Source organism: Labrus bergylta, chromosome 23 (genome assembly GCF_963930695.1).
Source record: "Labrus bergylta chromosome 23, fLabBer1.1, whole genome shotgun sequence".
Lineage (NCBI taxonomy): Eukaryota > Metazoa > Chordata > Actinopteri > Labriformes > Labridae > Labrus > Labrus bergylta.
The window spans coordinates 2240770-2267119 of NC_089217.1; the positions used below are offsets into that span (position 1 = coordinate 2240770).

The 26350-nt window shown below is 43.8% G+C and overlaps 1 protein-coding gene across 18 annotated transcripts in view; it reads right to left on the minus strand.

Moving 5' to 3' along the window:
• Positions 1-26141, minus strand: part of celf2 (cugbp, Elav-like family member 2) — a 211378-nt gene extending 185237 nt beyond the window's left edge. For 2 of the 18 annotated variants that reach the window (XM_065951242.1, XM_065951244.1), the window contains exons 1-2: positions 25649-26135; positions 325-381 (exon numbers count right to left, since the gene is read on the minus strand). In XM_065951242.1, the coding sequence (XP_065807314.1) occupies positions 325-381; positions 25649-25701 (110 nt within the window). In that variant the 5' untranslated portion in view covers positions 25702-26135. Of the gene's footprint in view, positions 1-324; positions 382-25648 lie in introns of all 18 variants that reach the window. The other 16 variants (XM_065951249.1, XM_065951239.1, XM_065951256.1 and 13 more) reach the window with 13 other exon arrangements.
• Between the last annotated feature and the right edge of the window lie 209 nt (positions 26142-26350).

Genomic DNA, 26350 nt, shown 5'->3' on the forward strand with positions numbered 1-26350 from the left:
CACCACCCAAAAATCGAGTGTGGCACCCCGAGATGGTCATTAGCCACATCCCACATGGCACGAGGACTCTGCCACCCATGCCTGGCACCCACAAGGGGTTTCTCGGTCACACAGAGCAGGGGGTCTGAGGATGAGGAGGGGGAGGCGGGCTTATTCAGCGTGACACCTCCAGTCACATCTCAGCAAACAAACCACCGAGCCCCCACACCCGAAAACCCAAGAGCCGGAGTGACAGCTCTAAATCACACATGACAGCTTGACTGACAGGTCAGTATGGGCAGAGGGAGGGATGGAAATATGAAAAATAATAAGCTGTAATATTACCCGAGACAGGAGAGACGAGGAGGGGGAGAGGGGATGGGCTGAGAGTGGCAGGAATGGCTGCAGGAAAATAAAACAAAATACTTTAGCCATAACTTCCAAAGTTATGTTTTATTTTTTTTACTTTGCATGCAGAAATTGAGGGAAAAGGTGCAAAAAGGTTTGTTTTCATTACCCAGAACTGTAAGTGTTTGTTTTAAAGAGAAAAATAGATTCGGCTTATCTTGAAAATCAAAAAAAAAGGTTGAAAATGTAATTAAAAATACAATTTGCAGGGCAGCTACTTCCCCATTTATTCTGTTTTGTTTTTTGACACACTTTGAGGAAGTCTGAGATTGAATCAGGAGCTTATTAAGTCAACAATGAAAAGTGTGTTTGTAGTGGCGGGGGGTGGGTGGGGGGGGTCATTATCTGAAAGAAAAACTGTCAAAATAAGATTCTTTAAAAAAAAAAAAAAAAAAAACATGAACCAGTGAAGAATGCATACAACAAAAAATGAAAAAAGGCAAAGACATCTTTACAGGAGAAAGTAAACAGATGATCACTGGCTTTTATGCATCAATGTAATCACTGAGGTGTCAACTCTATAGGAGAGCCATTTCTCACACCAAGCTTGTTGGACATGGTCTTCAAAAACCAAACCTTTTCCTGAACCTCACCAAGCAGTAGAGTAGGTCCTGCATGTGCAAAAATGGTGCAAAAGGGGTATAAGGATCATCATATTTGAGGCGTAGGGCCGTAATGGACAGGTTGGTAGTGGATATGCGTTGAACTGGAGCTTCTACTGATGCATCTAACCCTAAAAATATTATTCAGTGGACTCCTTCTCTCAGTCAGGATCCAAAAGAAAGTGCTGGAGCACAAAAAACACTTTTGTGTTTAGGTGCAAAGGACTCACGTTTGAACACACTGCGTCAAACCAAATCAGTTTGGTGACCTTGCAACAGTCGATGTTTTTGTACCAGCACATACATTTTCAAACTCCTTGTAAGAGGTTGCAGTACAGAAACATCTCCAACATTTCTTATTCACAATTGAAACTGTAAAAGATCCTCAAAAAAAAAAAAAAAAAAAGCTATTGGGTGTAAAATAAATTCATATCTGTAAAAAAAACCTTATAATCCGTTAACCAAGCTTCTGCGACGCTCCGACTCCGATGAGCATGTGGAACATCTATTTTCTTATGAAACACTTCAGCTATATCATGTGCACATGATAGCATTTCATGCATACTAATGAATACTTTGCTACCACGAAATCCATCTTCCCCTTTTAGAAGGACAGTCATTAGACAGAGAACAGAGAAGTGCACTTAAAATGTGTCTCCTTTAATACATCACTGTGCCGGCTGGTGTCGAAGTAAATGGATGTTACTGTGCAGGGAGAAAAACCTTGGCCTTAAAGTGAAATAACACTTTCTCCACACTATAGGACATGCTGCTGAATGTATCATTTACCTGAAGCAAGATCTGAATAACAGACAGTGTTGAAGCTCCTTAGAAATAAGACTAAGACCCCCCACCAGAGTTTAAATATTAATACAGCATATCATTCATCATATTATGATGTGTCCTACTGGGGGCTGAATGATAGGAGTGTGCCATATCTCATTTTAAAAGAAGGCCAGTGCTGGTGAACAGACATCAGTCAAAGCCCAGATAATAGAGTAACTGGGAGAGAAACCAGTGCTGGGTTTGAAAGAAGGGGATTGGCTAGGGAAAAGGAAGAAGGAGAGGATGGAGGGGTTGAAAACGAGAGAAGAGGAGAGGAGAAAAGGGGGGAAAAAATTCAATATATTTTTAATCTAGCGGATGTAATCAGATTATGCGTCTGCCAGGAGCGACGTATTTCATAAGGAATAACCAGTTTCGGTGAGGAAAAAGGGGCGAGAAGTGCGGGGGAGACGTGCACTTTGGCTGGCCGATCTACATCGACACTGACAGATTCTAATAAATGCGCTGGGAGGCGCCCGGAGAAACACAATGCCGTGTAATCATTTTATCATGACAAACCGGAATTCCAATGCTGTCCCATGTGAGCCCGGCCGGGGGAAAATTGAATTAACTGTGAATTGCTCATGCTTGGGGAATGGGGAAGATGGGGGAAAAAACGGGGGGGGGGGGGGGGGGAGCGACAGAGAGTAAGTAAGAAGGAGGGAAAGAAGAGAGCGAGCATTTGGCCTGCTTTTGTTTTTGGCACTGCTGTTAAACTCTCAGGGCTCAGCTGGTTTCACAGAGCAGCTCTGGTTTCAGCAGCTCCGAGCTAACGACGCTAACTCGAGAGATCCAATACTGACGCACTCCATCCCTGCATGACTCGGCTGTGCAGGAAAACACATTACACCCTTGTTAAATGAGACGTGGACGCCCTAAAGTATCCGAGGGAGAGGGGCTATTAAAACAAGCACACACATCTGCTAACACATGTTCAACCACAGTCATGCTACACGCTAAGGTTTCAATAACACTGAGCTTTGCGGTGAACTTTCAACAGCTGCGTTTATTCTCTGGATGACAGGAACGGGCAGATTTTGGTTAGAGTGGCACTTTGGTAACCACATAGCCCATACTTATCCACGGGGCTGAGGTGAATTATTGCCTTTAGCTGCCACTCAAGTTACTCTTTTATAGTGCTACCAGCTAGCTTTTTTTCTGTTAGCTTGGAGCAGATAGCTAAAAGCTTAAAAGTGGCAAAGCAAAAGCAACTTGTACAGCATGGAGCGATCAGTTTTCAACAAAAACTATTGGCTAAATAGCTTCTGATAGCTTTCGATATAGAGTAGCTAGCCAACCAGTTCCACATCCATCAGCCTACACATGAAGTATCTCCTTACAGGCAGAATGGGGTACGCCGCTAACACAAGTTACTTCAATTTTAAATGATGCTAGCTGTAAAAAAGGGCAAAAACAATTACTTATTTTATTGGAAAAATCAAGCTAATTCATTTCATCACATAACACATCCCATGTTCTGTTGGCTGCAATTTACAATCCGAACTGTTGATGCTAAGACACATCAGGGACCAAAAGGCTTGATTGGTTGTATGGACTTTATTCCTTTTTTAAACGTCCCAGACCAACAGAAACCGATGGGTGACATCACTCAGACTTCGTCCATGTTTCTATACAGTCTATGTTCTTGCCCCCACAGTTTAAGAAACCACTCAAGTATAGGATTAGCTGAAGTTTTAGTATGAAAACTGCAATCCTTAGTGCTGTCTTAAAAGGTTTTTATTAACGACACAAAATTCTCTTTCAACCCCTTTTGAAGCCTATAGCCTTCCTGATTTAAGTTCTTAACTTTATACTTTAAACTAAGCCCCATGTGGAAGTTCTGTAAATGTCTACACTTTGATGGAATTTGCTCATCTTTCCCTTTTTATCTCGCTGGAACTATTTGGTCCTCTTGAGCACAGACATGAAAGATCACACACACACACACACAGAAACAGAACAGGATCTGCCCTGCTGTGTCCTGTGACTTTAGATTAGACCCTGTCAGGGTTTCGGGGTCGCTACGGATACAACCCAGATGCTGCAGCTCGTCGCTGTGGAAACAGGAAGTGTTGACTGCTGAGAGATAAAGGAATTGATTCTTCCCCCTGCTGAACACATCCCGAAAAGGAAAATGAGCATACACACATACGTATCCATGTGTGAATATATCGTTGTGCATGCGGTGTATGTGGAAAAAAAGCCTGTTTTCTGTAATCCTTTAAATACTCTCCCCAACAATCCCAGTTTTTCTTCTTCCTCTGCTGCCCCTTCTAATCATAAATATCACAGCTTTGACCCAGGCCAATGAGGATGAGGCGGGGATTTGCATAATTAGCCCCATTTGGTGGACGAGTCCCACTCCAGACCCTACGAGAGCGTCTCTAGTGGGCTCGCTCAATTTCACGTGTAGGAGACTTCAGCGTACAGTTAGATAACCGCGGCTGAGAGGAGGGAAAGTGCCAAAAACATGACAAGCAGACAAAAGAGTGTGTGTGTTGTAGAGTTTGTGATGAAGGGGAAGTTGCCCGAGGATAAAAAAGAAAAAGACAAGACTGTAGTAGTGTCTTTGACTTGTCTTCAGAAACAAATGTCAAGAATGAGGGAACTTTTGAGAAACTTTGAGAATAACAGCAGGTGGATTTCTTGGCAGTTTTTTTGAGCGGATAAATGGATCGCTAAGTGGAGTCGTCCTTGTTCTTCAGTCACAACAAACGTGACCCAAACGCCACGCATTCCAAAGTGATGCAACACGTCTTTGCTGCGAACTTGTGATGAAAGCTTGACACAGAACATGCGCTTATGCTGAAGTAACACTAAGCGATTGCACAATTTAAACCTCATCCAACCAACACATTTAAAATAACAGAAGTAGTGTCTCAGACTTTTAAGGGCCCAGGGGGAAACTGCTGGAAAAACTTGAAGATGAGAACGCGTCATTACAGTCGCAATTAGTAGTTTGGCATTAAAAATAAAAAAGCAAATTCATCACTGCCGAGCAACAGCGATGAATGCTAATTTGAGACGCTTGAGATGAAGTCAAGGAGTTTAATCTACAACAAGCATCACGTCTTAAAAAGGTTATTGAATTATTTGTTTGGAGCATAATAAGTAACTACAGCTCTTCCATATAAAGGATCTAATTAATCAAAAGTGTAGACGAGGTCAAATAACTGTAATGAGAAAAAAAAGAAAGTCAAGAGAGGTCAAGTTATTCTTACTTTTACTGTAAACTCGAGGAACAGGTCCTTCAATTCATCAAAGAAGCACAATTGAGAGTGAATGTTGACAAAGTGGCTACTTGCTTTGCACAAAGAAGACAAAAGAAAAAGCCACAAAAAGAAGGGTCGGGATGTCAAACCATTAAACTTTACTTATCCAGACTTGTCTTACTGTCTTTGCTGCTGGTTTTTTTAATTGCCCTGCAACTACGAGATGTGCATAGAACCCCCTCTCTCCTTCTGTGTTGCAAAATCAGTTCTCTGAATGCTCTTGTCTCAGCGCAATTTATTTAACCAAAAGCAGTTTCCAAGACATTCATTGCATCACTTCCTCATTGACAAAGACAAAAAACCTCTTAAAAGAAATGCTTACTTTTTTCTTTTTCTTACAGTTTAAGTCGGTTTCACATTTTTTTTTTTTAGAACATTCAGACCCTCAATAGGAGCTTTTACATTCTATACATAACTCTTTGATGGTTTAGAGTCAGAATCACTCCTGGACTTCTGGACCGTTTACAGCTGGACAACCAACAAAGCAATAGGAAGTACTTAAAGTAAGCTGAGCCAAGAGGGTGAAGAAAGGGACAACGGAAGGGATGAAAGGATGGATGGATGGATGTAAAATGTGCAGAGGAATAGCATTACAGAAGAAGGCAGCGCTGCGAAAAAGCACGTCCAGACAGAGTGGTCTGAAGCCCGGGGGATGTCGTTCCTTTATCACACAAAGAAACACACACTCGACCTGGAGCCGCTCTCATCCACCGCACACCATTAGCTCTCGTAAAGATTTCTTTATTGGTAGATGTCATGCTCTGAGTTTTCCTAGAAAACAGCAGTGCCTAGTTATGAAGTAATAGCCTTAATCAGCGGCTGGCTCTGGGCCTGAACCTGCGCTCGAAGCTTAATCATCACTGTTTGGTTTTCTCCATGGATACAATGAAGACGTCCCAAAACACTCGTACTTCATGACTACATGCCTTGAGAAGTAGGAAAAATGAAGCCGGTGTTGTTGGAGAAGGAGTGAAGCCTGTTATGTAAGTTAAAAAACAGACAAGGCAAAGAGTCTGCTGATACACGGAAATCACATTAGGCTGATCACATCTTGTTTCACTTCGGCCTGATACAGCTGGTGTGCGATGAGAACGAGAAAAGGGTTCTCAGGCAGCAGAAGAGTGCGACGGAATGAGGTAAAGTAAAAAGGAAAAGGAGAAGACAGGCCAGCCAAGGTTATTTCCACTGTCAAGAAGTGTTCCCAATCAAGTTCGAGCATCTCCAGTGAAGTCTTGGCTAAAAAAGCAAAACCTTAACGGAGAGCTTTGGAAAATCAGACAGGGTCGGTAATCTGCGGCGAGGCATAAAGAGGATTTTACACAAGCCCGAGCTTCCAGCTGTGCAGTCTGTCTCTTTGTCTTTGATAGACTTTTAACAGCAGGAATAAAAAGCCTGTAAAGCTCTCTCAGTATAAACATATCAAGCTAATACTCTCAGGAAAAACAACCAACAAGAACTGAAGAGAACATTGTCCCCACTCTGCTCTAATAGGGTTCAAGAGAACTAAACCAAGAGAGCTGCAATTGACCCATGATAACCCCGAGCACTTCAGGGTCTCTCTCCATGTCTTGAAAGTGTACTTGATTAGGCTCCGAGGACCATAACATTGTACAGTTTTATTAAACAACTTTTCCCAAGTCCAACCACTGCTTATGGGAGGCTTTCCCGAGGTTTAAGAGGGCAAGCTGCAAACTTCAGAGTATTGATTTATAGGAGCTCGCAGAGCGGGAACGGTATGTTTAACAGTAAAACTGTAGATTTATGAGGCTGCCCAATACCCTTGGACGGATGTGAACATTTGAGACTTAACACCTGTCAGTGCAGGCCTGCTTTAAGTACAGAGAGACCACGTATAGAGCTGGCACATACTGTACTTTATGTACTTTAGGCATAATGTTGTATTCAAAAATGGCAGCTGGCCACACAGATGGTCGGAAATGGAGGAGACTTGTATTCCTGCAAACTGATTTCATATAGGGGAAATCGAATGGTGGTTTTGGTTTACAAGCAATGACAATATGCAAAATGTAGCTTGGAATTGGAGCATGCATATTCACCCCAACAAAGACCAATTACAAAGACCCCCTCCCTTTGTGCAGTCAGCACCAGTCAGACAACATTTGGAAATTGGTTGTTGGATGTATCTTAAAAAAAAGCTCTTAGAGAGTCATTGTAGTTGAGTTCTATTCTAATGTATTTTTGGTACAAATGCTTCTACATTCAACCTTCATAAAAGCAACTGATATGTTCTGAAGTAGCTGCTTTTTTGTTGAATACAACTCTCGTGGTTGAGGCCTTTCCGAGCCTTACAAGTGATCCAGTTGTCAGTGCACCATCTAACACAAAGTTGAATTGGTTTTTACTGAAGTATTACTAAGGTATTTAGGCTTTTATGTATCCCTGGATGCCAGAAATACATCCTCCCTATGTGTTCAGTCAGTAACTCTCTCTGCAAACACCTCCATCCAACAGCTGCCGCCTCAGGTTGAGGGACCGCTGCGGATCAAATGTGCAAGTGGAGCGTGAATGGCGGGGAGCTGGAGGTAGAGTCTTAACTGTCTCTGCGTCTCATTCTCTTTTCTACTGGAGTCACTTCGGGGCCGATCAACCTGCGAAAGAGTGTGAAATAGCAGCCCTGGGATCTCATCCATCAAAATCCACATGGAAGGCCCTGGAGGGGCCCCTGTGTGGAGGACAGAAACCACATCCCATCTTTGTCGTGAAACAATGAAAGAACAGGGCTTCCGTTATCCCAAAGATAGCATCAAATGAAACACGTCCATCACGGATCACTTCACCAGCTTCCAATACGGTTTGACGGATCACTTTAGAGTCTGCTGCCATTGGCATGAATCTATTTGAGGGATTAATGAAGAGCTGGACAACAAGGTCTACAATTGGTTCATGGCTGGTTTCTGTCCGTTTGATATGGCAGCATTGAGCTCATAGTGCTCGTCTCCTCTATAGCCCTCTCCATCCCAAAGAGCTTTAATCTCCCACTGGGCCTCTGGGCGACCCATCCAACACACATTTGCATACATCTGCATATTTCCCATTAGGCTCCACTTGTTGCCTTTTCATGGAAAACTCGGATATGGTGATGATCACTCTCGGCGGTAATGGTCCTATCACTCTTTGCCTATTTTCTTTCTTCCTTTTCTTCCTAACTTTTTTTTTCCAAGCCACCTCCTGATCCCCTTTTTCCACTCTGCTGTGTCTCTCTGTCTCTTTCTCTGATATGGCTATGAACAGAGTGCAGTATGGAAGTCTGATCCACAGACAAAGGGGGGGAAGCTCTCCGTTAGATCAGCTGCGCTAGCCGTTGCTGTATGGTAAACCATCTGGGGCCTCTGACAGCCTCCAGCCTGAGAGAACACAATAACAAGACAGAATAAATGAATTCAGTGCACAATGACCACGACTGAACCACACTAATTAGATTAATATGTGATCAACTATTCAATTAGCCCCCATTCAGCCGCAGAGCTCAAGAGGTATGGATACATGCAAATAAGATGAGTGAGCACAAATTGAGGGGGGAAAATGCCAACATGAGAGTCGGATTGAATTTATCCTTACCAAACCGCAAACATTTAAGCATCTTCATATTTTCAAGAGGCTTCCTTCTTCTCGTAGTTGAACTTAGCATTGGCATTGCACAACCATCACATTATGTGCTTTTAAAACATCATGTTCTTAGTGTTTCTCTGAGAGCAAGGCCAGTTGAAGAGCACCCCATAGAGCAGAGTGAAATTTGCACTGAGGTGGGTCAAAATACTCTCCAATACCAATGCCAATGTTTATTTATCCAGGAGCCGGTGTTTAATTTGCTGCAAAGTTTCTGGATTTCTCTCCCGAGTTTAGATTTATTCAAGACAGGTGGACAGCAGATTTAGTATGTGTGAATATGTGTCAGCATCAGGCTAGACCAGGGGGTGTCTCAAGGGCGTTTTTTTTTCTCCCTGCACAAGACAGCACCGTGCAGTGTCTCTCTCCTGTGGTGGGATTCAGTCATGCAAATGGTGCGGGCTCATGAATGTTGGAGATATTTATCTCAGTGCCACCACTCCAACATAATGAACTACTTCTCTGGATGATGCACAGATCACATTCAAAATAAATGAAAAAAAAGGCTCAATGCAACGTCTATGGAGCATCCAGAGTGACCCAAAGAATATGAAGGGCAGAAAAGTCGGGGGTTCGCTCCCCAGCTCCAGAAGCTACATGTCCGATGTGTCATTGAGCAAGTCACTTAAAGGCTTTATATGTGATTTTCTGATCCAGCAGATGTCGCCCTTGAGCACCAGCATGAAACCAAAACAACTCTCGCTGCATTGTTGTGTTAGCATGCTGATGCTAGCGATCTTTATTATGCTGGTATCTTCACACTGCATGTAAATTTACCTGAAATGAGCGTGATCTAGAAACACAGTTAAGCAGTGAGTACAGTATGTTATTCTTCTTTTCTCTAGTCCCTCAATTAAACAACTTTTATACACGAGGGGAGGAGTCAGCCGGCCGTGCTGGCGATGTAAACAAAGTGAAGATAGGACTCTGAAAACTCTGAAAACATCACAGACAGTGGGACTCGGGTGTTACACCCATTGTAGACAGTCATGACTCACAGAGTTATTTTCAGAGGATATACTTGATTTCTACATTTAAGTGTGAAAAATCACATTTTAATCCCAAGTTGCTCCCACTGCTTCATCGGTGGCGTATGAATGTGTATGAATGGGATATGTTACTTTAAATGGAAACTTTACACAGCAGCCTCTACCATCAGTGTGTGAATTAGTAGGTGTGACCTGCGGTGTAAAAGCACTTTGAGTAGTCACAAGACTAGAAAAGAGCTATACAAACTCAAGTCCATTTACCAACAACTTACCATCCACCTTCATTCCAGCGGCTTGTTTCAAAGGCAGCTAACTCCAAATCAGAGCAGATCGAAGTCAAACTATTGGCAATGTTGATGTTATCAGATATGAGTGTAAAATGTCTGAATGGTCTCAGCATGTGTAGAATGTAATGAAGGCATGCAAGAATATTTTTCTAATATTTTTTTATCTCACTTAATTAGTTTCCTTTTGTGAACATGAACGTCTGTCGATACAGAGACAAAGCGACAGAACGAGGTGGCACTCACGGAAAAAAAGCTCAACCGCATCACCTTTCCCCCCGGCTGCTTAATTTTTTCCGCGGGGTGCTAATCAAGCTTCTGCCTGCGCTCATGAATACTGAGGGGAAACCTTGAGCATTTTAAATGTGCATTTAATTGCGTCGGTTGCAGAAAGCGTCGTTAAGTAAGAGCCGGGAAAATACATTTCTTAATGCGACTTAGTGATGCCCGGCAAATCAAAGACCATCAAGCGAATTAATGAGGGCGAGCGCATTAAGAGTAGAGACGAAGTGCCTCCATAAACAAATACATATCTCTCAACTAGACAGCGAGGACACGGGGATAAATGTGGAAGACGTAATAAATACACTACCCTGTCAATAGGCATGGTACGCTCTCCATTCCAGCACAATGGGCCCCACTTTAATGGAGTAAACACACACACACACCTTTTCTTTCACTGTGTTTTCTTTTACAAGGCAGACAGATGCTTCTTCTTCAGCGGCGTTCCTTTGCTCCCGTGAATAGAGCTGAGAAAGCTTCTGAAGAAGAGGAAGGGAGCGTGGCAGCAGGTGGGGGGGGGGGGGGGGGGCAGGGATGAAAAAAGAGGAGAACTAGAAATGTGAAACCTTCCTGGTTATTAAAAGCTGTCTTGCGAGGGCAGCGCTCCTGTTGTTAAGTACTCTCTCAATTATTAACGCCACCGCCGCTTTCATCCATTGGCGCGTGAATGCCGATACAGCTCCAACACACACTTCCCCCCGCCCGCCCGCCTTTTTTCTCCTTTCTACTCGGAAACAGGCGCACACACACTCGCACTACATCAGGTATTCAGCTGTAATTGTTGCAGAGCTGATAAAAGGACAGGTCAGAAGTGAGAATGATTATATAAAACTGGATGTTTTCAGACTGTCTGAGAGCTCTGCAGCATGAAAACATGGTCAGAGAGAAAAAAAAGGTAGAACTTCAAATTGAACACTCGCTGAAACGTTTCTCAACCCTGAGCGGGGCCGGCCTCTGGGGGGAGCTGCAGGTATACACTGATGACCAGCGGCTTGCAGGTCAGGGCCCAATTCTCAGCACTTTTTTTCTAGCTGTCAAGTGCTCGTCAAGCCTCGGGAATAAAGGGGAAAGAGATAAGGAGAGAGATTTGAGATAGTTGGGATTGAGCCGTGGGCAATAAGAGAGGAGTGGGGGAAGCTTTAAAGGGTGTTATCCCGCCGCCGCCACCGCTCCAAATGTCCCTGTGCCTGCGATGAAACGGGGCTCATGTGACAGATTACCAGCACAAATGCTGCTCGAGAAAAAGCTGGGCAACAGGGAGGTATCAAAAGAGACACACAGCATCATATATCCATTAGAGTGTGTAGGATGGTGTGAGAAGCCAGAGATGGATGGTATCAGGTAGAATGGTATAAGATCATATTTGTGCAAAAAAGTAGTCCCGGACTTATTGTAATAATAAGACTTGTGGCAGGAGAATGCACAACATCATATATTCATACGCTCATAGGGGTGATTCTCTGTGAAGTTTGAGGATCTCAGAGGGAGTCAGATTCCACCGCATGATCATCAGTTCACAGTACGACGACACAGAGAGAATGTGAAATGCACAGAGATAATAATGCAGAGGATGCAGAAGTTTTTGGGTGGAAGTGAAATCCCCCTTTTTTTCTCAGCCGTGAGTAAAACATGCCTGCACAGGTGGAACAGTTCAACCTGTTACAGTATTTTTCAAGTATCAAAATGTTTATTAAAGGAGCAATATGTAAATCTGACACCTAGTGTTTAAAACAGGTACGGCAGTCAGAATCTGAAACATTGTAGAGAGCTGTCTCTCCCCCCCCCCCCCCCCCCCCGCCCCCTCCTCCATCGGGTTGAGGCGTACGCAGGTCACCATGTGGTGGACTCTGAAGCTTCAGTGTTTATCCAGCTCTGCATGGGTCTGTAAACCTTTCTGTGTTCTAACCTCTCTCCATTTTTCAAAAGCATCTCCAATATTGATCCTAGTTTGAGCACGTTTCTGCTCGTGGAGCTTATTAGAAACATGCAGAGGCTTTTTAGGTCGGGTACAATCACTTCACCCAGACAGAAGCTTTTGAAGATGGAGACATTTGCAGTGTGTTTCCAAACTTTTGGAGTTTAGACGCTCACACCTCAATTTGGGAGCTACTTCGAGGCTCTCAGAGATCACTTGTTTGAAAGTGAAGCTCGGCCGTTCGGCCCATTGAAAGTTAGCAGGGTGGGGAATGTCGGACTGCTTATCGACCGCGGCCGAGCACTTTTCCACTCTGGAGATGGGAGGGGAGAGGCGCCGGGGCGTGCTGAGGACCCTCCCCCGGGACCTCTGTCCAATTACAGCTCAAAATGAGCCAGGAGAGTGCAGAGATTGGGCTGGGCGCTCAAAGGTGATGATGGAGCGAGTGAGGGATGAGGGTTGAGAGATGGAAAGTATGGGGAGCGAGGATATGAGTAGCTCTTGAAATTAATGGGGCAGGGTGGAGCGGGACTCCCAGAGGTGAACAAAAGGGGGGCAGCTGATGACATTAACTCCGCCCTCGAGCAGCCATTAGGGGGCGAGAGGTTTCACTAATCTCGGGACGCGGGAGCAGAGTGGGGGAACAAGCTTCCCCAGATTGCAGAGCTGCCACTGGGCTAAACTGGTCCCTGTAGCAGCCTGGAACATCATCCACAGTGATGCACGGCGAGGTTAACGATGCATGATGCTACAAGAGGAAACCAGGCGGCCCTCATGCTTACAAATCTTGTAGTTTTCTAAAATAAAAACTTGAAGAGCAAAAAGAAACTATAAAAGATTAATTCTTTTTTGCAGCTGAAAGTGAAGCCTTAAGTCTTTTGTGTCATCTCATTATTGTTAATGACACCATAGTGGTTTGTTGTAAGCATTAGAAGATGGCATAACAAAGTGAGAGCAGCTGCAAAACAGCCACATATGATCGTTTGTCATTTATCTTGTTTTAACTGAAAATATTTATACAAACATTTTTCTTTTTTAATGACGCAGTTAAAGCTGTAATATGTATATTTTTGTTGTTGTTGAGTATTTATATTTAGCTCATCCATCAATTATTGATAGCGCTTTTTCCTATTCAGGGTCGCGGGGCGGCTGGAGCCAATCCCAGCTGTCATCGAGCGAGAGGCGGAGTTACATCCTGGACTGTTCACCTGTCACTCACAGGGCATAAATTAACTCAAGTATTTCCAAAAGTTATCAAAACCAGAGAAATCCATAATTTTATAGATGTGACGACCCGTGTCGGTCACGGCGGCCATGTTTATGGTTGCCGTGGAAACACCGGATGTGAAAGACCACTACATGAGGTACACACTACTGAAAGCTGGCGTACTGTTGCTGTATGTGCTGCTCGTGAACCACTTCTACAGGCGAGTTCAATAGATTGAAGCGTGATCGCATGACGAGGCGTGCTGCAATCGATATTTATTTATGACCCTTGTCACATAAAAACTGACAAACTGAAAGATCTGAATAAGCCCTGACGTTCTGAGGGTTTTTTTTCACATGAAATGTCATATTTGGACGACTCAGCTCCGAGAGCTATTAAGCAGAAATGTGTTCGTCTGCTCGTCTGCGTGTGTGTGTGTGTGTGTGTGTGTGTGTGATTGCCGTTTAATCGCCGGCCATACGTTCACGCTCCACTCTTGCTTTTAATGTTGCGGGGCACCGGGGACCACGGGAGACCGGGGCCTCAAACATCTCGTCCAAATTAGCGTCATCTTCCAAAGCGCGGCGTCGAGGGGATGAGATGAAATGTTGTCATAATGTTGCTGCGCTGGAGCTCATCAACTGCACGTTCACACACACACACACACACACACACACACACACACACACACACACACACACACACACACACACACACACACACAAAGCGATGAATCTGTTTTTGATCGCACAGCTGATGTAAATGTCATTGATAGGACAGTAATTGTGTATCAAGCGCCCAATTTCTAATTCTCTCTTTCTGAATCAAACAACATAAAGTATGAGAGTCTGAGCCGGCCCAGCGGCGGGCCCTATGAAGTTCATGGGGTTGAAGATTGTGAATTATGACAGGATATTGGCCTACATCGATTGCAAGCTGCCAATATCAGCTGTCAGCTTGTGATGTTTCCTTGACACATAAAACAAAATCCCAACAGTCGAGCAGGATGCAAAGAAGAAAAAAAAAAAGGGTCCGAAAGAGAATTGCACTTAAAGTTTGTCACCGGGAGTCAGCGATTGCTTTTAATACATACAGTCACATCAATGGCACATTAAGACGGTGTAACCACGGCAACAGACACCGGGATTATGTCAAAGAGAAGGCGCACAAAAAGATCTGAAGATGCTTTGTTTGAAACAGTGGCGACACGGTCCTGAGAGGAGAGAAAAAAAGAAATGACAAGAAAAGAATCGAGAGACGGAAATAAAAAAAAATAAAAAAATAAAAAGTAGAATAAAACACACTGACGGGTTCAAGGGCAGGATTTGCAGCTCCTGCTGAGTGAGTGTGTGGAGTTGTATTAATCACATTGTGGGGACATAAATCTGTGCATACAGTCACTTCTTTGAAGAGAAGGTCTATTTTTGAAGAGAGAGAAAAAAAAATTAAAGTCCCCACAAGGTGAAACATTAAATTTCACAGTTAGGATTAGGAGTTCTGGTTAAGAATACGGTGATGGTGAAGTGGTGAAGACAGAATGTGCGACATTTTCCACATGACAACTCTGAGTCATGACTGTCTACAATGAGGGAGAAGCACCCCCCCCTCAAGCTCTGTTGTTGTCAGAGCCTTGTTTACATCATGTTTACAAGTTTAAAGTGTGCTAACATTAGCATGCTAACACAACAAAGCAGGCCAAAGGCAATTGCAGCTCGAGGAAAGGGACAATTTTGTGCGCCGCTTGCACGAGATAGGACAGCGGACAGAGCCGGAAAAATCAGGGAGAGCGAGAGAGTGGTGGAACGACGCCTGAAAAGAGCCACAGGCGGGATTCGAACCTGGGCCGCTCGCCTGGAGGACTACAGCCTCCGCACATGACAGACAGCTCAAGTCAGTAAAGCAGAAGGAAACTCTTGCGGTTCAGACCGAAGAACCCAAAGAAAATACTGGAGCACATTTCATAAGATGAACCTTCATAAGCTCATGTGATGGGCCTGTTATTAGTCTCGATATGTTCGACTGTGACCTCCACTGTAATAACTGAGGTCCCTACTTCCCACTTCATATGCATGTCTCTCTGTCTCACACACACACACACACACACAGACACACTCAGTAATGAGCATGATGGCTCCGGGGCATTTTTCTGCAGTCATCTGACTGTGAGCAGAACATTAAGCAACAGTCCACTCTCATAAAATGCACACTGTTTCTGCAGCTGCACCAACACGGCCCGTCTCCACCTCCTTCCCCCCGGCTCGTCCACTACTTCCTCCTCTTGACGTTTTCTATCTTTATCAAACGTTTTGGGTCTCCATGAGATGAATCCAGCCAGGTCAGCCAGAAGTAAGTCACTTTTTCATAACTGGCTGCTTCAAAACGTTGGCACTAACAAGCCTGATGGAAGAAATACAATATTAATCTCTATAATAGGCTACATCCCATTAATCCAGCCATCCAGATTTACCTAATAATTCACTTTTTTTGGCTACATCTGTAAATTTTGCAATTACTGTACATAGCACAGACTATTGCACTTTCTGCTTATTTGCACTTCTGGTGAGATGCCAAACCTCATTTCGTTACTCTATACTTGTATATGTGTAATGACAATAAAGTTGAATCTCATCTCAAAAGTGAAGCTTTATGACAGTTTTAATTTGATTTTAGAGGAATAAAGGTGCTTCTTTTATACTGTCTGTCCTCTATATAAATTAACTAAACTTTGTTTAAAGGCATTTTGTTGCAATGTGACTTTAAAGTGCAGAGAGCGATCAATGAGTCAAGCTGAAGTTGCATGCTCAACAAAGATCCATCGTGATATAAGATGTTGTCATGCTTGCCACTTCCTTTTTTTTTTGTTGCTATTAATGTCTTTTAGTTTCTATGAGCTTCTTGGAACTCCAGTTCGTTTGGAAAGGCTAAAATCTCCAATGTTGAAGTTCATAGTGAAGTAATAGTTGACTCATTTTATGCAAATAAAGAAGAAAGAGAATCCTTTATATGGCATCTTTGAAAACATCTTGACAACTCAAATCTGCACATTCTTTTACACCGGAGTTGGTTGGAGTGATGTCTAAAATCCAGGTATGCCATTTTCATTGACTGAACAATCCAATCCTAACACTGTGTAGATGTAGGTGATCTTGACATCACAACATGAAATGCGCCAATTGGTCCACATCACAAGCAGCCAGCGGGGGTCTGATGTACCGCTGATACAAGCTTAAGAGTTGTGATAACGCAGCAGGCTGAACTTGAGTCAAAAGACTGATCACATGATTTCTCCCTTAAAGTAGATCCCACAATGTAAACAATATTGTCTCCAACACATTCCAAAATGTAGTTCACATTGAACAGATGTAAGAGGGGGTTTTCCTCTCTTTCACACTGACTTAACTCAAAGTCTGGAGCCAATCAGGCCTGCTTGTTACATCATACAGTATTCCCGCTCTGTGGACTCCACCCTGCAGCACTGTTCTCTCTTACAACACCATGTTGAACAAGCACTACTTACAGTGTGTGTGTGTGTGTGTGTGTGTGTGTGTGTGTGTGTGATCTCCTTCATGCCATACACTACAAAGAATGTGGGAGTTCTTTAACTCCAAACCTTTTATTCCTGCTCTGGGTCTGCTGCAACGAGGACTGGGCGGCATAACCACCAGGCTACCAACGCCGCCCCAATCCTGTGTATTTAAACGCGACCCACCCCAAAGGGACTTTAGTTCTCTTGATATTACTTCACATGACTTCAACGACACTTCAAAAGACAGAGCCTGAATATGACACTAGAGGGGTTCTTCATCATATTTTGATGCTTTGAACAGCTGTATTTCATGCATCAGGGGTGCAAATGGGTTGTTAGCAACAGCCGACATACAGAGAGACAGACTGTGAACCTTCTGCAGGCCATCGGGTTTACTTCATGTAGTTAAAAAGAAACAGAAGAAAATCTAGTCTGTTCTATTTCTCTGAGCTTGCCCTGTTTTTTTTACTTCCTTCTTTTTTATCCCCCCCTTCCCCCATCTACTTTTGCAACACTCCAGGGTCACCATCTGCATGGCAACACTCACAGCGTGACACTTCCATAACCCAGGAGGAGGACGAGAGCGAACCGAGCACAGCCCTCTCTCTCTCTCTTTTCTTTCCCTCTGTATTCACAAACCACCCATAATTCATTAGCTCTCCCTCATCCTCACTGTACTTTCCTCTTTTTTTTTGTGCGGTGAGACTGATGTAGGTCTCTGGGATACTTTTATGAAAATGAAGGTGCTGACTGTGGATATTTTGTGCAGTCGTTTTAAATTTGACCGTTTTCATGCCAAACCTCTTTAAAAAAAAGCCCATAGAACAATACGACATCTCCCCTTAAACCAAGGATGCTACATAAATGCTGCATGCTTGTACATTAAAATCAATAAATGTGATCAATTATGTCAACAACATGCTACCAGATGAGATTTTTCATTATAATGCAAACATATACCACAGTATCATCAGCGTATTGCTTTATTTTTCTAATGTAAAAAATACCAATAAATGAAAAACATATTCCGGAAACATGCAGAAAAACGATTTCCTTCACAGATAGCCTCTAGTGCTGCACAGCTCCTATTTGACCTGTGGAAGTGAACCCTGCTCAACCAAACACGTGCTCTGATTGGTCAGTTTATCATTTGGCCTGCGGTCATGCATTGTGTGCAATTTTTGTTCATCTTTTTTTGGCTTCGATTTGAGCATCCATCAGTCACACACACACACACAGATTTAATTCCCTCCCCCCCCCCCCCTTATTTTCACCGGGCAGAGTGCCAATGTTTTTCTTTTCTCTGCTGACTCTCAACCTCTCATCCCCCCTCCCCCCCTCCCCCCCTTCTTCCTTTACTCTGTTAAGCTTTCCGATTCGGATGCAAGCAAAAGCTGTTTATTTATTCAGACAAGATCTATTTTTCGCTCTCATTTTTCTACCCCCACCAACCCATCTCTCTTTCTTTCTTTCCCTTTTACACACACATACACACACACACACACACACACACACACACACACACACACACACACACACACACACACACACACACAGGTATATCGATTCTTTATGGGTGCGATAATCATTATAATAAGATTTTTTTAAAAGAAAAGAGCAAAAAGAAAGCCAAAGGGAATGACTACTGTACAATTTGTATGCGTGTTTATGGGTTTGTGTGTGTGTGTGTGTGTGTGTGTGTGTGTGTGTGTGTGAGAAGAAGAGAGTGAGATGGTTGGTGAAAGAGAGCGAGAGAGAGCACACAGCAAGAGAGATAGAGTGCAGCGCTCCAGGTGATGCATTATTAAACAGATTAGTCACTATGGGCCAATGGTGCTAAGTGTGTGTGTGTGTGTGTGTGTGTGTGTGTGTGTGTGTGTGTGTGTGTGTGTGCTGACGCTAATGTACAGGTGGCATTGATCAGATTCAGTTGAGATATAAAAGATGCATAAAAAAAAACACTTTTCGTAAGAAAGAAAGAAAGACGGAGAGAAACGGATGGAATGAAAAGGAGAAAAGTCGAGGGAAGTGACAACGTCAGCGAGTTTGTAAACAGGAAAGAAATAAAGTATAAAAAAAAGTTATAAAATGACAAAAAGATCAGAAAGAAAATGAAGGTAGATGACCCAAAAAGAAGAAAGAAAGGTAAAAGGTTAGACAGATTGTAAACTAGAAATATAAAAACCACAGAAGAAGAAAAAACCCCACAAGCACTCACACCCACACACACACACTGGGTCGTCATGTGAGGTGTGTGCTACACTTGTGTTTTAAATCCCCGCGGCTGCTCCTGACTAAGCCGATCTTTGTTGCAAGAGGGGGAAAAAAATCCGCTTCTGCATCTGTCATGGCAGGAAACAACTCTTGTTTTAGTCAAACATTAAACACACAGACATCGTCCTGTGTGTGTGTGTGTGTGTGTGTGTGTGTGTGTGTGTGTGTGTGTGTGTGTGTGTGTGTGTGTGTGTGTGTGTGTGTGTGTGTGCGTGCTCTGTAAGCTTTCATTATTTTAAGCTTTTGGGAGAAATCAAGGGTGTGTAACACTCAGATTGTTGCAGCACTACAAAAGGCAAACCGAGACACAAAAGACATCCTGGCATTTTGACAATTATTATGAGAATTGTCCATTTGCACTTGAACATCAGTAAAAAGAAATCTGAGCTTACATGTTTGAAATCTGATGAAAATCTGTGTGAGAAGATTTCATATCTGTTACTGATGTCATGATGCATAACTGTAAAATAAAAAACCACACAGATGGAGCACGAGCTCCGTCAGACTGCAGAGGTAAAAGAGAGAGAGAGAGAGAGAGAGAGAGTGGGGAAAAGGAGCCAGGGGTCAGATTTGAACCCGGGCTGCCTGCAATCAAGGACCATACAGGCTCTTTACATGGGGCATGCAAACTAACCACTAGGCCACCATGGCCAAAACATAACAAACACTTTGGAACATTCAGAAAACACCTCCACTCCGGGAGAAAACCAGAAGCTTTTCTATCGTTTTGTATTAATTGATTGGAGTAGAAGCAGCTGAAGGTTTGGCACTTTGAGACCAAGACTAATTTCCCCAACGGACAAAATGAGTGCAGTAAAGTCATTGTTTAATCAAAGTCGTCTTGTTTCATGATCGTTGGAGGCCTAAATTGAAACTCAATTCATTCCTCTGCCCTATCTCTGGATTTTCTTTTCTTTTGTTTTTCATCAAATTTTCTCTGATTGTGTAATATTGGCTGGTTGGTGGGTGGCTAGGCTTGGGGGAGCATTAAGTGTGAGTGATTGTGTGTGTGTGTGTGTGTGTGTGTGTGGTGTGGGTGTCTCTGTGTTTAAATGTTTCAGATTAATCTTTCATTTTGATTTTGTATTACTGATGATTCAATTTATGTTTTGTAAGGACCCCCTCGAAAATGAGATGATGCATCTCAAGGGGCTATCGTTGAAATAAATTACTAAATATTATCGATGTGTATTTTTTTCTGATCAACTCTGCAAAGTAACCTGTAACTACAGCTCTTAAATCATTAAAACGTTATGCATGTATGTAGCGCCTTTTAGGTTTAAATTCAACTGAAGTGCTTTGCAAGCAGTCGAGCGATAAATGTCAAATGTTTGTATGTGAAAGTAATTTTAGGGGAAGTGAAAGAATAAAAATAGAATACGGTCCTCAGTCTGCAAACATTGCAAATCCCAAATCCAGATCCCTCTGTTAGAATTAGAAGTGAAACATTAGAGGTTGCATCAACTAAACGCATTTTAATAAAATAAAAAAACACTCTCACACATTTCTCCTCTCCTTCATTTCCTGCTCCTGTTTTCACGCTCTCTGTCATCTTCCTCTCACGTCTCTTTTTGTGTTTCTGTGACGCACTCTCGCCTCAAACTATGTAATTATCACTCGCCGATTCCAGGGAGGTTTGGGAGGAATTCAGCCCTCCCCTCCCTCTCTCCCTCTTTCTGCTTCTGCCCGCCCCGTCCGCCTCCGTCACTCGGATGCTTGAATGTCGGGATTGTTCTCTGCTGCTGCGAGAGCTTTTTGAGTGACAGCGGTGGGAAGACGGGGCCGTCCCTCCTGCTGTCATCACTTTCACTTAAAAACTTGTCAGGCAGCGATTTCCCGTTTGACATCATTTGGAAAGATGCGGCGAGAGAGAAAACGAGTTCCGATCGGGGTGTTTCATTTGAGAGAGAAAAATAATTGTGACTCAAAAATGGCTTATGGTGACTTTTCACTTTTAGACTGTACACCCCCACAGAGACTCTATATGAATCAATATGATTGTCTAAAAAGCATTTCTCGTCATATCCATCATCAAACCTAATCGGCCACATTACCCAGATCTGGTGGGTTTAGAAAAACAAAGCTCTTGAAAGGGTTTGCAGCACTTTTTTTTATTTTTTTTGAAATGAAAATAGTTTGTCAGGACATCAAATGCCTTAAAAAAAAACAAAAAAACATCAAAATTCAGAGAGCTGATCCAGACGAGGAGGGCAGCAGCAGAGACCGTCCTCGTCTCTGTGGAAATCTCACAAATGAGCCCCCATTTCTGAAACCGAAAAAAACAACGAGATGGAAAAAGCGCGGGATGTAAAGGGAGAAATGAAGTCGATTGGTCAATTTTTGATTCCAAATCAGACAGAAGCAAAACAGCAGCCTCATTTCCTCAACAGTGAAGCAGTCCAGGCGGATTTTTTTTTTCCAACATTAAAAGACAGAGAGTGTGTGTAGTAAAAACACCAAAACACCTGTCCGTTTAAAAAAGCCTGAAAACACTCACAGATAAATCACACACCATCCACCGCCGCCGGAAATATCAATACTCGCCTTAACTAAATGTTTTTAACTCCTTAGTTAAAGTCAGTTTAATCCTGACTGCTGAAAAAGGTCTGGCTTACAGATAGAAAGCACCCCACACACACACACACACACACACACACACACACACACACACACACACACACACACACACACACACACACACACACACACACACACACACACACACACACACACACGCGCGCTATCATCAGAGGGGATTTACAGATTCAAACAGTGGTCTCGGTAATTAGGCGGATGGATTTGTGCCTCGCCCCCCTCTCCCTCTGCTCCGCCGGGATATAAAGCGACACATAATGCAGAGCGGACGAACTCTTTTTAAGTGGATTAATTAAAAACCAACACTGTGGGGTCAAAGGTCAAGCCCCCCCCCCCGCCCCCTTCGCTGACAAACTCCTCGCTCGCTCTGCCATGACTCGCTCGGAGCTGCAGGACGGGAGCACCTGCGCGAGAGAGAGGGAAGGATTTGGATGATTGGACGAGGGGGGAAAAACGGACCCCTGAAGAGATCGAGGAGGAAGGGGAGGACGGAGCTGCGGAGAAATGACGGGTGGCGTTTACGCGTCCTCCAATAAAAACTCTAATTTAGTCGTTTTTCACATCGAGAAGAACACTTTTATCTTTGACTCTCTTGTTTTTTTTATAAATCTCCAGCAATGATTCATGCAGACGGGAAAAGAATAAAAACCTCTCTCTCTCTCTCTCTCTCTCTTTTTTCCCTAATTGAATACAGAACACACCTCATCTCTTCTGGTGTGTGTGTGTGTGTGCGTGTGTGTGTGTGTGCGTGTGTGTGTGCGTGTGTGTGTGTGTGTGTGTGGTAGCTGGATGTAATCAGATGGAATTAATATGCATGCTGTTTCTCATTACGGAATAACTGAACTGCACTTCAGATATGTGGCGTGCACTGCGAGAGGCACGGACGGATTTCTGCGCTCTCCCCTGAACATGAGTGTGTGTTCTCGTATGTGTGTGTTCTCGTATGTGTGTGTTCTCGTGTGTGTGTGTGTGTGTGTGTGTGTGGCATGGCTGACAGCAGATTGTTAATGCAGTAGAAGAAGAAGAAGCAGACACACCCTGCTTGCTTGATGCACACACACACACATTTGTCACTTACTCTAACTCCTTATTGCATTTAAAGTCAACCGGGTTCCACAGAGACGAGCTAATCGGCTAATTGCGCTAATATGCAGATGATGTTGCCCTAATTGTGTTACATCGGCGAAGTCTCATCTTTCATCTGCAGCAGAAGTTTTCTTCGTAATGCGATTGTTTCACTGATGCAACACTTTTTTTTTTCTTTGCGTGTGTCATATTCTACCATCTGGATCGCACAACTGCTCCGCTCGAAACGCAACGCCGCTAAAAATCTGCTTCAGCTGCTTCGTCGGGTGTTCAGATTCAGGAAAAAAAACAATATTCCAAGCGTTTGTGCTTCTTGTTGCTTCCCTTTAGCTCGCCGGCTTCTCTTTGCTCAGCGATAACAACAACAACAAAATTACCAAACACACGTCCTTGTTAAAGCTGTGTTTTTGATCTTTATGTGTGTGTGTGTGTGTACAAGTGTGTGTGTACAAGTGTGTGTGTTGTGTGTGTTGGAGCGTGACGGAGGTGAGTCTCATTAGGGAGGAAAAACAACGAGAGGGAAACGACGCTTCATTTTCATAAATGATTGAGAAGCCTGCTTGAGCGCTCGTTTGTGTGTGTGTGATGGACCTGATGAAAGTGTGTGTGTGTGTGTGTGTGTGTGTGTGTGTGCGACCCCGAGAGAGTGTGAGTGACAGGCCAGCGGTAAGCCGGTCTTTATTAAGATGCATCGTCTTTGGAGAGGGACAGCTGCTCCTGCCTCTAATCTGAAAGAGCAAAGGTTTAATAAAGAGAAGAGACAAAGGGCGGAGGAGAGGTAAATAATCCTACTTCTCCTCCTACCTTGCTTCCTTCCTTCCTTACTTCCTAAGAACTAATCTATGAATAAAAAACAACACTTCCTTCTGCGATTCTGTGAAACAAGTTGACATCATATTCACATTTTGAAACTTGTATTCTTGCTTTTGGCCCTTTAATCTTTTCAGTCAAAGCTAACGCTGTCCAATAAGTCATCAATCATCTCCGTATCTATTCCTGAAATTAGCTAAAAGTCACATTTTTAACACCATCAGGAGACGTGTCCCCGTTAGGAAATTTGCAGGAGTAAAGTTGAAATAAAGCGGAGCGACGGAGGAAAGATGAGGTGGTAAAGCATCCTCCTCTCCTTCCTTGCAATCCTCCTTCTTCTCGGTCTTTTTTATGCTAACATCCATCCTAATCTCGGCTCGGACAAAACAAAAAGATGTAACTTTCTGCCTTTCTGTGCAAAAACTTTGCATCATCTCTGCTCCATTTTTAAAAATCAATTCTCACTTTTGACCTTTTGACTGTAACGCCGGTGCAGCTGCAGAAAATCCCCAAAAATGTGAAATTATTTGTTATCTGTGCTAAAATCTAGCAGGAGGTCTGTCCCCGTGAGGCAAACGGAGCGAGTGTCGAGGTGCGAGTGTGTCCGACCAGTCTCTTTACTGCGGCTATTTATGATTGTGTGCATGAACGCCTGAGTGTGTGTGTGTGTGAGTGTGTGTGTGTGTGTGTGTGTGTGTGTGTGTGGGTGTCAGGTCAGCTGTACACCCTATTTCTCAGCCTGGACGGTCATCACTGCCTGTTTGGGAATGACATCATTTAGACCCCCCCTCCCCTCCCCTGCTGGTCCATCAGCTGTTTAGTGAACTACGCCTGCTCTACGTTACTCCACTCATTCTTTATTTTGGATTTGTGGATAAAAGATGGTGGGAGGGAGGGAGACGGAGGGGGAGTGTAAGGGGGGGTAAAATTAAAAGAGGGGGAGAGGCTGTTTTAGAAGAATCTCGTCTCGCTCGTTTCTAAAATAGAATTTGCTAAAAAAAATAGTTCCCGCTTCTGCAGCCGAGTCTGTCGAGGGAATAATGACTAATTTATCAAAAAGCTGAAATATTCAGGGACAGGGAACCTTTTAAAAAACCCAGCTTTTAAATGCACAGGCTTTAAGCTGGGACGCTTCATGACAGTGAGTCAGGGGTCCGAGATGGAGTCTAACAGCTGTTTAACAAAAAAGGCAGAGTGCTCACTCAAGACAAGGTGAGAGAGAAAAAGGTTCACCTTTGACCTCAATGGGAGGAGCAGGGAATCAAATTTGTGTCAGGGCAGCCTCCTCCTCCTCCTCCTCCTCCTCCTCCTCCTCCTGCAGAGTAGTAAATGTTTCTGGAGCTGGAAACGTGTTTTTTGCAGCTCAGGAGATAAAATTGAATTCACTAAAAGTGCTCTGTCGCAGGCAATCAGCCATGAGTGAATGTTTCAACACAAACTCCTGGAGGGGGGAGACTTTTTTTTTCTGGCTGTGCACAAGACACTTTAAGGGGGAGTGTGATGGGGGGTAGTATGGGGAGGGAGGGGTGATACATGAGTGTTGTTCTTGCTTCTACAGCTGGAATGAAGTTTTTTGGAGATGTTGGTGGTGGTGATGGAGCAGCAGCAGGGGGTTAATGAGATGTACGCAGACACGGAGCAGCTCGCATGCGTCAGACTCGCGACAGAGCGCGCAGGAGAAGAGGGAGAGGAGCTCAGAAAGTAGATAAGAGCACTGTACACTCGTGCGCAGATTATCGCCAAACGGCGCAAACCGCGCGTAATTACGCAGCGCTTGAATGCCAGCGCCGAGTCGCACCCTTTTTTTTTTCTTTTTTTTTTTAAATGTGTCCAAAAAACACAGCAGGCACACTTCTGTCTCTTCTGTCTCTTCTGTGCCCCCCCCCCCAACCTCTCTCTCTCTCTCTCTCTCTGCTTTCACAATGGCGCGGCTGTGTGGAAGTGAAACTAACCGGGCGCTCGCTTACCTTAACACGTTCCAGCTTTTCAGAGGGTCCAGGTCTGAAATTATAGAAACCATGGTCGACTGGCTGAGGCAGCACCGGGAGAGGGAGGGGGTGCGGCAGGAAAAAGATCGAAAGAAAAAGCGGCGCAAAAGGCTGTAAACTCCGTCTGCGAATGGCAGCGATTGCTCGGATGCAACTCGTCCTGGTTGTTCAGTGGGTGATGAGCGCTGTCACATCTCTCTCTCTCTCTCTCTCTCTCACACTCTCTCTCTCTCTCTCTGTCCCTCCGCCCCCTTCTGTACGAAGCCTGCGCTCTGCAGACGCGTCTCCGCGAGCTTCCTCCCGGTCCCTCTCTTTCTCTGTCGGGCTGTTGCTGCTGCTGCTGGTGAAGCAGAGATGTTCAGTAGAGGAGGGTGAACCCCACCGAGACAACATTTTAGCCATCTTAAAAAAAATAAATTAAAAAAACACACCCGGGGGAGAAGTCGAGTTTACACACCTTTTTCTTTTTCTTCCAGGACTGACACACACTGTAAAACCTTCACACTGCAAAAAGTATCCAACTGCACATCTTTTTTTTGTTCACTCCATTTGGCAGCTTTAATCTCCTTTCAGGAAATCTTTCTGTGTGTGTGTGCAGGATTATTTATTACACAGTTTCACTTATTAGAGGATTTTAGAGCATTAAAGAAGGAAAACGTGACATGCCAGTTTACAACCTTT